The 15,124-nt window shown below is 36.8% G+C and overlaps 1 protein-coding gene across 1 annotated transcript in view; it reads right to left on the reverse strand.

Annotated features, from left to right (window-relative positions):
- The window catches only part of oxct1a (3-oxoacid CoA transferase 1a), a 61,087-nt gene that overhangs the window by 44,875 nt on the left and 1,088 nt on the right, over positions 1–15,124 (reverse strand). Inside the window, exons 2-7 of the mRNA XM_055167285.2 lie at positions 14,237–14,345; positions 14,051–14,141; positions 7,635–7,770; positions 4,550–4,699; positions 3,036–3,142; positions 2,310–2,370 (exon numbers count right to left, since the gene is read on the reverse strand). Coding sequence (XP_055023260.1) covers positions 2,310–2,370; positions 3,036–3,142; positions 4,550–4,699; positions 7,635–7,770; positions 14,051–14,141; positions 14,237–14,345 — 654 coding nt within the window. The remainder of the gene's footprint in view (positions 1–2,309; positions 2,371–3,035; positions 3,143–4,549; positions 4,700–7,634; positions 7,771–14,050; positions 14,142–14,236; positions 14,346–15,124) is intronic.

Here is a 15,124-nt window from a genome sequence, read left to right on the forward strand (position 1 = left end):
GGGTCAAAAAGTCTTTTTCAACATAACAATTTGAATAAAAATGTGCTTATTTGATTATTGACCTACACTGTCTGAAAAATGGCCAAATAATGGTCTCAAGCTGTAACTGGGGCACCAATAACCTTTAAAAAGGTCAACATATGTACCATTTAGTTACAGATATGTATACATTTGGTACCAATATGTACCTTTGAGGTACTAATATGAACTCTTTAGGTGCAGAGGTGCCGAATATACGTTTTTCATGGAAACGCCCCTTAATAATCATACCATACAGCCGCGAAAATGTGGTAGGTGGCACCAACAAATACATGTAAACAAGTTCACCTGGACTAAAGTTATCTGATAAACTACAGTTTACAGTAAGGAAGACTTCTGTTAATGAAATATGAATAGGCAACGTGTTTTTTCACAATGAGATGGACAGTCTAGGGTAATTGTTATTAAAGGGGACATTTCACAACTTTTTAACAGTTCAAATAAATCTTTGGTGTCGCCAGAGTGCGTATGTGAAGTTTTAGCTCAAAATAACATATAGATAATTTATTATAGCAGGTTAAAATTGCCACTTATGTACTGTTTTGGGTGTGTCCTTTTAAATGCAAATGAGCTGATCTCTGCACTAAATGTCAGTGCGGTGGTTGGATAGAGCAGATTAAGGGGCAATATTATCCCCTTCTGACATCACAAGGGGAGTCACATTTCAATGACCTATTTTTTTACATGCTTGCAGATAATGGTTTACCAAAACTAAGTTACTGGGTTGATCTTTTTCATATTTTCTAGGTTGACAGAAGCACTGGGGACCCAATTATAGCAATTAAACATAGAAAAAGTTAGATTTTCATGGTATGTCCCCATTAAATCCAGATGGACTGCACACTGTAGGTTATATATGGTATGCAATATGAAAAGTATTGAAAAATGTGGGGAACCAAACTGGTCCCATTTGCCTTTTAAAAAGTATCGTCAAATTAAAGCTTTTTTTATAAAAGACAAGAGTTGGTCTTTGAGAAAGCATTTTTCCAAAAGGTACACTTTTAAAAAGGGGGGTCATCTTATATTGGGTACAATACGGTAATTTTGAAAGCGTACCACACCAGTGACAATTAAGGACCATTTTTTTTTTACAGTACATTAAATACTCCTATAATTTTTTTACACGTTTAAATTTTAAGTCCGTATTTTAAATTAGGTCTCATACTTTTTGACACTTACATCCTACAATTTAAATTTTATCCCTTTATAAAAATACAAAAACAAACATGTTGGAAAACGAAATACCTAAATGAGACGGAAATAGCACCTGTATTAAACCATTCGACTGTTTTCTACAACTAATCCTCTGACAAAAAGACATCATCTTTATTCTGATTTCCTGCTGTGAAAGCTAAAGGATTTCTGTCAAAAACATCATCTTAACCCGTTAAACAGACACAGAACGCAAGACAAACAGTTGCTCAGCATCACTCATTCATCACCACGTCCACAAACATAAGATGAGGCCTATGACAATTACTGTGTGTTCAATCTTTAATGAGCCTGCGATAACAGTATTGTCAGATGATATTGGGCAGTAAAAAGAGCTCATACTGTAGTATAGCTACAATAAAGTTTGGAAACCAAACAAATAAAAGCTCAATTATGCTGATAGCAAGAGCCCCAAATCTTGGAGATATTATCGCAAATAGATGAAGACTAGCCTTTAAAATATCAGCTCAAATGACTGCTTGCAGGCAATAGTGATTTTACGGTAAACCGTTTCGATCCAAGCTTGCCGGGGGAAAAGGAGGCTCCTGGAAGCCCAGATTAATTAATGGAGTTCGTTCACGGCAACTGAAAATGCCTTTTGATAAGTCTTTTGTTCGCCGGTGCGTGTTTTGAACAAAGGCTGAGATAAAAGCATATTTGATATGCAGACAAGTGTTTGAAAAGGGCCCTCGCTAGAAAGGAAATGAAACAGTGAATGCGAAACAAAAACTTCAAAGATCTAGATAAATCCATCAATTTATTTTGCTTATGTAAAAAACAATGATGAAACAAAGCACATAAGGAAAGATATTGGAGAATTCAATTGACAGGATGGATAACACGATATAGGGGGCTGTTTGCTCAGTGTAACAAGAAGCAAGTTTTCAGTCAAAAGTCAGTGTTTCTTGTCCAAAGTAATGGTTTTGATATGTTTCTGTGTTTCTTTTTACATTTTGCTGTTTCATGATACAGATATAACGCTGCTTAATGTAGTTGAAATATGCAGGGAAAGACTTGTCATGTATACAAAATGTATATTGAATGTAGTATTTACTCACCTCTACCACTGTTATTTTGGCTGCCTTGCACATTGGCTGGTTGAAATTTCGTGCTGTTTTTCTAATGAAAAAAAAAAAATCTTAGATTAAAAGCAACACTTAACATCGAATATGTGCAGTTGACTGTTAGGAATTTTATAAACGGATGCATTGTAATATTCGTGTAAAATAATTATTACTTTTAAATAGTCATATTTCAACCATAACAGTCTAAGCAAAGCAGGTGCGTATTCGTTTTTATTGAAAAGGAAACAGTGCAACCTTGTGGTAAAACAAAATAGTGCATATTTAATTGTGAAATGGTGGAGAAGTGAATTACTATAACTACTGTATGTTCTTATACTGTCAAGGTTTAAAGTGTATGAAACTCATCATTATATCCTCTGTTTTATATCTAACATAACAGAATATGATCACAAGCCACTAACATAGTTATTTTATAATAAACATTATTATATGTAGATGTTTAAAATTAATTGCATTTCTTACAGTGTAAATATAGTAAATATAAAATATGGTGCTATCTTATGTTCCCTGTCGCCTTGCACAGTGTTGCCGTGGGCATGTGTTAAATAGAAAACGGCAAGGTGAGAAAAATCAGTTATTTACAGGTTTGGGCAAAGCACCAAGCACACCAGTGAACACGTTTTTTTAAATTTTAAAGTTGACTCTGAAGTGGGGCTAAATCAGCTTAGAGGAGGAATAAAGTGAAGGACATTTGGTTACCTGAAGATAACATTTCCTGCTTTGTCTGCTTTCCAAGCTTTGACCAGAGCAAAGTCACCAGTGATGGCTTTCTCCATAATGTAATGCCTGCCGTTAAATTCACGCACCTGCAATGCAAATGTAAAAATCCTCTATCAATTTTTACCTTTGAATTGATTTTGCAGACACTTTCATCCAAAGCAAGATACGGCACATTAGATGCAAGAGGCTTTACATTTTATCATTATGTGCATTCCTTAGGAAATATACCCACGACTGTTGCATTGCTAGTATTAAAGGACAAGTTCGGTATTTTACACTTAAAGCCCTGTTTTCAGGTTGTTTATGATGAAATAGAACGGTTTTGACTGAAATTTGGACATAAGATGCTTTTCACATCTTTGTAAACGAAAGTTTAAAGCTCACGTAACACACGCTGTTTCTGCATTTCTGATATCAATCTGGAGTACCTATAGAGTAGTATGACATCCTTTATATCTCTGAAGAGTCTTTAGTTTAATCAGATTTATAAAAGAAAGATTAGCTTTACCGAGTCTTTCCGATAACGTACGAAAAAATGAAGAAGGAGGAGTTATAACACGGGAGGAGCGAGTACGAATCATGCAACACTATACAACACTTATAACGTATGATTCACTACATGTTCGTGTCATTTATATAATATACACGCGCCTATTTCCAACATAAGACAGAAGTCTTACTTACCACGTGTAACTCGTCATGACCCGGTTCTGAAAATCCACCACATCAAACACACACGCAAAACGCCGCTGCTAATCCGGATAATAAACTATATCCGTTGTTTCCATAAGGCTAGATGTCTTCTCCTTACATCCAAAAACACACTTCTTCTTGTGCCATTGTTGACTTTGAAATTAAACAAATCTGAGTGGCGTGATAAGCTGTTAGCAAGCTCTAGCGTCTCCCGCTGACTGACGGCTGGGCGGGGTTTTCCAGGGGAAGTTTTCCGGCGGAAGCCCATATAAAGAAGTGATACGTATCGAAAACCCCTGAAACGTCAGTTAGAACCGTAATCGAAAAAAATTAGCCGAAACTTGTACGAACCCTGGCGAAGTGCATTCGGCACAGAAATACTCTGAAACACGCCCAACTGCTGTTTTGACACTTTGCCTACGTTTAGCATGAGGAAACAACTCTATAACTGTGTTAATAAGTCAGAATGCTTGAAATACCATTAAACCCCCCCTTTAATGCATTTTAGGAAGGATTGTTCCAGTGCACCTATACACCCATTGTAGAGGTGGGGGGTAATACAACAAACACCCGAAAATTCTCGGGCCAGCATCATATGTCCCAATTTTAGTCAAAACCGTTCTATTTCATCATAAACAATGTGAAAACAGGGCTTTAAGTGTAAAATACCGAACTTGTCCTTGAAGCTTTACCAGTAGAGCGGCAGAAAAGCCTTTTTACTGATCACACTACAGCTATTAATAGCAACTTCATCAGCAGACACAATGGTTGTGAGAATGGGAACAAACTGCAGGTCTTACCTCTCTGGGTTCACTGGCAATGGCGATACTGCCATCTGTGTTGTATTTGATAGGAGAGCCGCCTTCCTGGATAAGTGTGCCATAACCCGTAGCTGTGAAAAAGGCTGGCACACCTGCACCACCGGCCCTGATCCTCTCCGCTAGTGTTCCCTGCCGTCAGAAAAGTAGGACAGGTAAATAGCACCCAACCGATTTGATTTTTTTTATGAATTCAGAAAAAACAGAGGAAAATCTTTAGGATATACAGTGGGGTCCAAAGGTTTGAGACCACTAATGAGACTTTTTAAAAATTAATTACAAGTCTGAATAAGTTTCAGGATTTCTTTGTATCTGATATTTTTCAAGCTAAATGATCTCCACATTTGTGCAAAAACTGATGATTCATGTACCCATTGTGAATTTGGAATTGTGAATGTTTCTTGTGTGCATTCATGTAACACCTTGGTTGCTTAGACAGATGTCCTAGAAATAGTGTTCATGTGAAGGTTAAAAATGACATTTAATTGTTTTAAATTTTTCAAAATCTCACACCTTGTTGATTTAAATTGAAGATGTCCATTTTCATTTTCATTTATGATCTCATTTGAACCTACCTGGGCAGTTTTCCGCAGGGTTTAGATTAATCTGGGCCTTAGTTATATTAGGATATTTAAGTAGTTTTACAAACACACTTTACAATAAACAATACTGGTGTGCATGTTGTAAACATATGTCAGTGCAAGATGTTATTAAATGAAGGCAGCTCAAACATGCAATTTTAGTCTAGGACTAAGATAAGCCCTGTCCGGGACTGCCCCAATATGTACAGTACTGTGCAAAAGTCTTAGGCCACCGCCACCAGAGTTGTTGTTTTAAAAGTTTAATGTCCAGTAGCGGAGTGGCAATCGGGAGAGTCGGGACTTTTCCCGGTGGGCCGGTAGGGTTTTGAGGCAGCGAGGGCCGGTATGATATTATAGCCTACATTTCGAGTTATATAGCAACCCCGTCTGGCGGCCTGATGTGCGACCGTTTCCTACTTACAGCCTCTCTGCTCAACACAGTATAGACCCCTTCAAGGTTTGTAAAGGCTTTCTAGGTTGATCTAACAGGTCTAAAAAAATTATGACTTACCTGAAATGAATTGAGCACTACAAAACACAAGCCTCTTTGATCGTTGCATTGTCTCAGTCTGCACGTTTAATTGCTTGCAGCCACAGATGTTGTATTTTTTGTTTTTGAGATTCTGCAGGAATTCCGAAAAAATTAACAGCAGACCTGGTGCGATTTCCAAAGCCCACAACGCAAGTAGGCAATTTTTGACGGTACCAAATAATACGCAAATCAATCTACTGTAATGACTTTTCTGACCCCGACATGCGCAGTGGGAACCGCCAGTGACGTGAACTGTGAAGGGGTCTACAGTATATAAGAGTGCTCAACGCAACGCCTCAACCTGTTCGGCAGGTCCAACCACAAGGGGCGGAGTGGGACCTAAAAATCAAACGGGAAATTTCATAGACCACTGGCCCTCCGTGGTTAAAAAAAATAAATAAATAAATACTAAGGTCTCGTATTTGTAGTAAAACTAGGGTAATTCAAATCGTAATCAATCTGCCAAAAACCCTTTTCATAATAATAATAAAATCATTAAATCATGGCTAATTTTCCAAAATGAGTAGGCTAACTATACAAAATTATACCTCTTTGAAAGACGAGGATACGCACCTGTCAATCAGCTATTACATAAAAGAGCGAGGCCAGAGACAAACGTGCTCATAAACAGGAAATAATATATGGAATACTTTATGCATCTTTGAATAACTGTAAGAATATTTCCTTTAAATATAATTTTTGTCAAAGTTTTGAGAGATGATGATGTTTTTTCCCACTATTATTGCCTATTTAGACTTGTTAGTACGGTTAACAGCGTGTTTGACGCATTTACCTCAGTTTATTTCAGTAATATTGCTATTTTTCTGGTAATATTAATACAATTTACATGTCAATCCTGCTTCCTTGTCTGTTTATTACTTTCATTATGCTGTGAATGTTAAGTTATGTGTGGATAGCCTATTTATTGCTGAGATGTTCATTGCCGTTATATGAATACTTATCATATGCGGAATAATGTGTGCATCTTTGAATAAATGTAAGAATACAGTTCCTTTAAAAATATTTAATATATAAAAGTTTTAAGAAATAATTATGTTGTGAGGATATTTATTGCCATATTGCTGTTGAAAACTCTTGTCTATAATATGGAAATCACATATTAGGAAATATATAATGTGATAGCCTACTGCAAAGTTACCATGCTAATTATTATTTATGACATATGTGCAGATAAATAAACCTTTGCAAATCTGCTGATTCGATCCATTTGTCCTGACCACCAGGCTAGAGATTTTGAACATCCTTAATCCACACTTACTAGTCTAGCGTTCGGTGGCTTTTTACATCAAAGGCCGACAGGCTATGCCATTTGGGGAGGGGTCGCTCACGGATCCCCCCCTTTATTTTTAAAAAACCTAGACTTTGGACCTGCCGAATAGGTTGAGCACTGTGTTGAGCAGAGAGGCTGCAGGTAGGAAGTGGCCGCACATCAGGCTGCCAGACAGGGTTGCAATATAACTCACAATATATATATTTCAGGACTAAATATCTTCTTTAGGCAGAATGAAGTAAAAAGACTATTTCTTTAAAATAAGAAAATATGATTTAATTTTATTTAGGTTTAAGAGATCCAGCAGTTTCCTGCTACTGCTCAAGTTGAAGGGCAGTTTATCCTAAAAACTTGACACATCAGTTTACATTTTAACACAGTTTTAATACTATATACACATTTCCTGTATTTTCTGGATGTATACTATTAAAGAGACGGAGAAACAATTATACATGATCACTATACAATTGCAAAAACGACAAATCTAATTCTGGACTTTTGCACAGTACTGTATATGTAATATGTATATTAACAAATAATAAATAAACATAAAAAATAAATAAAAATAATAAATAAAACATCAGAAGCAATACACTTGAAGAAAACACAATCTGATGATGATGGTAAAGGTGGTGGAGTGTATGGAAGTGTTTTTGTTCTCACCTGTGGTGTCAGCTCCACCTCCAGCTCACCGGCCAGATACTGCCTCTCAAACTCTACATTCTCTCCCACATACGACGAGATCATCCGCTTGATCTGTTTGGTCTGCAGGAGCAGACCGAGGCCAAAGTCATCCACTCCTGCAAAACACACACATCGATAAACATCCAACTTTCCAACTGCAATGTGTCTCTTAAGTCACGAAAGATCAACTTCTGAGGGTCTTAACCTACTAACATCCCAGATCCTGCATCAACACAAGTATAGATTTATTAAAAATCTAATTTTCAGTTTAGGCTGAACGACTAAAAAAGCATGTGCAAACAAGACGCAAGTGCGTACCACACAACTCATTCAAATTCTGAACACTTAGAAAATACTGATCCAAAGGCCACACAACTCATTTTTACAGCATGAAACATATGAAACTCTTTACTCTCTATGGCCTCTCTGGATCACTTGGTAAGCAGTGACTCGGTGCAGTTATTGAAGCGGTGACTCAAAACTGATTTTGTCATCCATTAACAAATGCCATGACTTACTGAGACTTGCAATGCACTGAGGTGTGAAACCAAAGGGAGTCGTTTGGTATAGACGGTTTCAGCAGTAACAACATAAACAAAGTGGCTTTCGTGGTCATCACGTAACTTTCGGTAAACTCAGCTAAGAATAAATAACAACAAAGTACTTTAAACGTAGTTTATTTATATAACAAGCAAAATAAACAACACATAGATTACCTAGGAAACCAAAACATTTGTTATTTTCGACAAGGTATTTGTTCATGAGTTCAGTTTAGCAACTAGTCAGATCATTAAAAAAAACTGAAACCGGAAGTAAAGTTCGTACCAGACGTGTATCGTGTCACCGCACGTGCATACGATGAAACAGTCTATAGCCGTTTTCTCACTTTTCAGTTCGGGCAGCCCGCCTAAGCTGGGAAACCCTACCGCCTTAACTAGGTCGTTCAAAAATAATAATAATAATAATAATAATAAAATCGCTGCAAAAAAGTCCATCAAGTGCATCTTGGAGAATAGCATGGACGCTCTTCACACCGCGAGCAGGCACGCGCGCCGAACGGCCAAAATGAGAAAGACGTGGTACGGACCATCACTATAATTGTTGCTCACTTTATTTATGTGCTTTATTTACATGCTACAGTAGTTACACTCCTATAAGATAATGTAATTAATAGTGGGAAATAATCATTTTTTACAATTTTTGCGCTATCTATCATCGTTCGCCAGACGTCTGCTTTGGTTTGTATTTATTACCCCTTAAGTTTCACTTCATCACGCAGCTATTCCCGTTAGAGGTAAAACATTTAATTCATTAATAATCTAGTATGTCTTCATTTACTGTCATAGTTTCTTCAAAATTAAGTTTTATTTGAGTGTTTTAAATAAAAGTATTTAAATTTTCATCATAACCCGTACACCCTGCCCTTTGATTGCCACGCCCCCCGCCCCGTCCCCCACCCCTACCACCTTAACTAACACATTTTCTGCTGGAAACCCTGATGTAGGTAAAAACAGCTCATTCTAAGATAATAAAAACCATACAGTTCTTTATGTAAGGTCTTTATACACCACTGGTAATATAGCTATGTATATTATATTGCATTTCTGCCAAGAGATCCTTCTAAAAGTTACAGTACACATTGTACCTTTAATCTAGACACATCTAAATTCATTCACTCAACAGGGAGCACAAACTTTTCATGTCACGACTGTTTCAGCGAACCGTTAAAGATTGCTATTAGAAGCATGCTGCGTCATTCCTTGTTCTCATTAACTCTCTCCTAATGTGTCCTCCTCGATTTTTCTTCAGGCAAAGACAACAATAGCTTTTTTAGTTCTGGTGTTAGTTTTAAATGACAGGATAAACTGTGCTGTCAACGCCCCTATTTAGGTCAAATGTACAAGGAATTTACTGACAATGAGCCAAAAAGATTTGACTCCCAAAGTAAAAACATTAAAGCATAATGTAATGACAGGTGCAATTGCTCAGACTTGCAAGTTCTTTTAATAAGAATGTTCTTTAACTCTAAGAGATGCTATGTCTGTCACATACTAATCTATATAATACCACTGAAGGGCATTGAAAGCCTTTTAAACACACAGTAAAAGTAAAGTACAATAGCATATACGTGCTTCAAAGCAAGTAAGCATTTCTAAGCAACAAGCAGGGTGTCACGAGTATCAGCAGGGATTGTTGATGGAAAAAAATGTTGCATGGGAAACAGCGTCCTTCCGTACAAGCAATGCATGTTAATGCCAAGTACTGTGTGTGACACTGGTTTCACATTACATTCCCACTGAGCAGTCTCTCTTGGGTTGGCCCAAGGCATTTATTGAGAAAAAAAACCAGGGGCTTTTGACAGCACAAAGTGTCCAAGCTTTCTGACAACAAATGATAGGCTTCAAAACGTTAGACTAAATAAAAATGAGAGTAGGGGGTGGTTGAATGTGGACAACTTTATATTTGTGTGGTCTCTTGAGATTTACAAAAAACTTACACAACAAAGGCTTCAGAGGCTTTTATTCTTGGCGAATTTTCAAATAAATCTCCAGTTAGAAGTCTGAAAGTCTTATATAGAGTTTCTTTGTCAAAAACTTAAACAAACCTCTTTTGTGAAACAAACTTCCGATAGACTTCCACAAAAAAAAATAACAAAAGAGTCCTTCTACACTCTCAGAAATAAAGGTACAAGGTACAAAAGTTGTAACTGGGGTGGCACCTTTTCAAAAAGTACACTTTTGTACCTAAAAGGTGCATATTGGTACCTCAGAGGTCACACTGGAAACTCTGAGGTCAGGCTGGTACCTCAAAGGTACATATACATATACCAAAATGGTAGCCTGGCTAACACCAGACCAGTCTCATAGAAAATGAGACGTGGTCTGGGAACTACATGCTCATTTTCTTGTCTTTGAGGCGTGGTTTACGAATGCCCAGAGCCGTTTATTGGGCGCTACGAATGTCTGTCAAATGCGTCTGTACGTAGCTCATAGCCAATCGTTTAAATTATACCAGATGACGTTTGTAGAGCGACATCAATTCAAATGTAAACAACTTTTGTCAGTACATGTGCACACAGCTGAAAGCTATGCAACTAAACCGGTAGCTGTATATTGATATTGAAACGCAACACAATTTAGTGGCACTGTGACAACCACAGTACAGGCGTAATGACAATATGATATTAATAAATACCTCTTACCATTTATAAGTTAATTGTACTTCGTCGACGACGATGCCAGCAGGTTGGTCCTATAAAACTCTGTGGTTATCATGTCTTGCCATATACATACATCCTTCTTGGATATTACAATTTTTAACGCCAAAAGTTGCTCTTTTTATAAATAAACTTGTGTTCAAACTTTGCGTCTGCTGTTGTGTTGGATAAACAAAACTGCTTCGGTGTGTTGCATAGACGTCGTTATCGTCTTGCTGCCCCCTCCCTGTTCTGTGATTGGTTCCCTATTTCAGGGGCAAAATTGGTCCATAGTTTCCATGCTAGACTTGCAGTGTGAATAAATTTGCGCTTAAGACAGCAAGGGGAAACCCAGGCCACCAAAATGGTACATATTAGGACCTTTTTAAAAGGTACCGTCCCAGGTACAACATTTTTACCTTTTTTCTGACAGTGTAAAGTAGATTATTTCGGATAACAAGCTAAATAAATAGCTAGTAATTTACTTTAGTTCAAATCATAGCTAAAACGTATCAACCAATACACTGAGCTAACGTGCTAACGTTACTGTGTAAAATGAATGTATACATTTCAGCTATAGAACAGATCTTTAAGAGCAACTATGGTTCGATTCATGATTTTACATTTCCTTTGGTGTGTAAGTGTGTATAAGTACATGTTAATAATATACAAAAGGTACATACCCCAAAGTAAACATTGTCTTTTCTTGGACTACAACAAACACACGGATTGTAGGTTTATTTCCTTGGATTGGTGATGTAGTAAAGACCGACATTATCATAATTCCTCCCGCTTTGACTCACAGCCTGTAGGTTAACTCCTGTTAGCATTGCATTGTTAACGAATTTTTCAAACATGGTAAGGAGCGTCACATTTCAGGCTGACGTAGGAGGTATTCAGGCCTATCGCAATGTGTTTGAGGAAAGCAGTATATCTGGAGCTACAAAAATTTACGGTATGTGGAAAATAATAGGGATGCTCCGATCGATCGGCCGCAGATCGGTATCGGCCGATAACGGCATTAAATGACTCGATCGGTCCTCGTTAAATTTGCCGATCTCGTGAACCGATCTTTCTTTTTACTTTTGTCTGTCATGATATGGCGCCTCAATGCGGCTGCACATAGAGACCATTTTTACGCAGTGAGAGCATTTTTATAACCCGTGGCTGATGAGCGACGTGTAGATTTGCATTTCTCTCTTTGCCTTTACAGAGATATGTGTATTTTCTATGAGGACGCGGTCCGGTCCTAACATCGCGACCCGTCTTCATATCCCCATCAAACTGCGTTTACAACACATCTATCGCGGACAATAGCATCCTCATGCCAAAAGTTTATTATTTGCATGCGTTTTAAAGTTTTGAGCGTTTAAACTTTCATTTTCAACACAGCTGCTCTTGTCTGCGTTCAGCCGCCACGCCGCGCACACACAGCAGCCTGTCATCAGTGCACGTGAACAGAGCGATCTCTGTCAAGTCTTAAAGCTACAGTAACCTAATTCATCTCTCAATAAAATCACTCTCTGCTCTTCACTAAAGAACTGTTGTACTTCATACGAATGCGTGTATATTTAATTCATACAGTAAAGACTTAACTGTTTTATTTTCATTAGTTTTTACAGACATAAGCCTTTTTAAAGGCATATTAAATTTCTCTTTGCAGAAGAAATATTTGTTGTGCTAATTTATTTGATTCTCTATTAAAACAATAATATAACTAATTACTGCAAGTAATTAACAAAGGCAACATCTGTGGTTTTACTTTATCTAGAAAAAATGTTAAAAGTTACAGTCATCAAAGAGCTTGCATATCAGCTTGAAAAATCGGTATCGGCATTGGTATCAGCCGATCACGAAGACAACAAATCAGTGATCGGTATCGGCCTGCAAAAATCCTGATCAGAGCATCCCTAGAAAATAATGTGTTTTTTAACCATAAACAACGCGAACACATTGCATTACCCCAAATACACAAAATAACGTTTTTAGCAAATGAAATAGGTGCACTTTAAATTGTTGCCTGGCTGCCAAATCAGCACAACGGTGATCCATGTTCACTGTCTCCCCTTGTCTTTTGAAAACCAAAACATTTTTATTTTCCACAAGGTATTTGTTCCAGTGGTCAGTTTAGCTGCTAGCCAGACCAACAAGCACAGACCAGAAATTAACTTTTGGCCAGGTGGTCTAAATAAATAAATATGTCAGTAAAATGTCTTGCCACAGAAGTATGGTCCCGGTGTAAAATAAGCTAAAGGCACATTAAAAACACACCACTTGTTTATTTTTTTGTAGTATTGTTTAGGTCAAAACTTCTCACATTTAAGTATATATAATATGACATTCACTCCACAAGGTCCTGTTAAGGTCTGGTTGAATGGTTTCTACAGTTTTAACCACCCACACTGGTTTTTACTTTCTGGCCACAATGGAAAACAGGCCCACTCTCAAGACTACTCTATGATAGACAACAAAACCTGGCTCAATGCCAGCAGAGTTCAACCTATTCATAGACCAATGGGTCGAGTTACAAACAGCTAAAACACACCAGCTATGAACCAAACTTCAATGTCCTACAAGATTTACAGCAGTAAACGGACTGTAAAAGTAGTCATTAAAAAAACTAACATTTGTGACCCTGCTAAAGTTTTTTTTTTCTAAATAAAATCATCCTACATAATGTAAAGTACATTCTGTGAGAATATAACCTTGATATCTTAAACATTATGACAATGTGAAAAGATTAAACTCATGTGAAATTAATGATTTAAATCAAACTCTGACTATCTTATAATTTGATTACGATACTTTAGTCTGGATGTCACATGCACAGTGAGTTCTAAGAATGAAACCTGATCATTCATTTCACTGTGTGTGCACCACTGTATTTACAATAAGGAGATTAGACTTGTTTTCTTGTGTGTAAATAAAGATGATGTGATGCTTTAACCTAGTAATCACTTAATCTGTTTGTGTAAACAAACTCTTAAGACTTGCCCTACTATTGTAGCCCCTAAAAAAACATGCAACAACAGCTGAAAATTAAACATCTATAATATAAGGATTAACTCGCATACAGTAATGTAACTAAACTCCACACCAATTATGACATACAAAGTAAAACATTACTGACTGATTTATTATTTTAATTTTATTTAAAACATAAATCTATCAAAACAGAAACAATTTTGCATACACTTACCCTGCATTATTGCTAACTGCAGTTAGATTTTTCACCCCGGATTTTAGCAAACTGTTGATCAGGTTCTCTGGAATACCACATAAGCCGAAACCTGCGAATAAGCAAATATTAACGACTTTTTATTTTATTATACAACAGGTACAATATTATAAGTATAAGTTTCTGATATTGAACATCATCCCTTACCTCCAACAAGAACGGTAGCTCCTTGAGGTATATCTTTGATAGCATCTAAGGGGTCAGAATAAAACTGTGCTGACCGCTGACGTGAAGTGGAAAAGTAGCAACCACAAGTCTGCCAACAAAAATTTTATGAATCTATGAATGAGGGCAAACACAAGCACTTAAGCAAGAGACTTAAAGTCTTAAATAAACAAAATTCCTCACTTGATTAACTCACAGTGAGCCTACTGTCAATTTACCATTGAATAAAATCTAGTCTTTACACAAGATATTTGGATAACACGCGTCAACATGGTTCATCATTAAGACTGTTTTCATTAACCATAGATGCTGGAGCTCTCATACAGTATTAGTATACAATGCAATCGTAAACTATGTCAATAAATAAACTGTCTGCACACTTGAATCCTTGAAGCAAATTTAATCAAATATAATCACCAAGCTTTCGGTCAAAAGACCATCCTCAGGGCATCCAAGTGTGCAAAACAAATCGTGAACTATGTAAAAAAATTATTTTAACATTTAACGTGCAATTAACTAAGATATGTATTATTTCAAAAGTAAACTCTTGGACTTGGTGAGAACATTTAAAGTATGTTGCGGTTAACCATGCCGGTTTGACTGCTTTGCAAGTGATCTTAAAAAACTTGGGATTCCTGCCAAGACGTTTGAAGGAAAATATATATCTGACTTCTAAAAACAATCTGTCACTGGTTAAGAGGCAACAGCTAAACACTTTTAATTCATCCCAAACAAAACATCTGAACTCTAGTGCTAAATAAAATAGAAGATAGTTTATATGTAGTGATCTGAAGATCATAATATCTCAACAAGGAAGAGGATTCATTGTTTATTTAACAAATAGATCATTGTCTAACACTGTGTTATTCT

Source organism: Misgurnus anguillicaudatus, chromosome 5 (assembly GCF_027580225.2).
Source record: "Misgurnus anguillicaudatus chromosome 5, ASM2758022v2, whole genome shotgun sequence".
Taxonomy (NCBI): domain Eukaryota; kingdom Metazoa; phylum Chordata; class Actinopteri; order Cypriniformes; family Cobitidae; genus Misgurnus; species Misgurnus anguillicaudatus.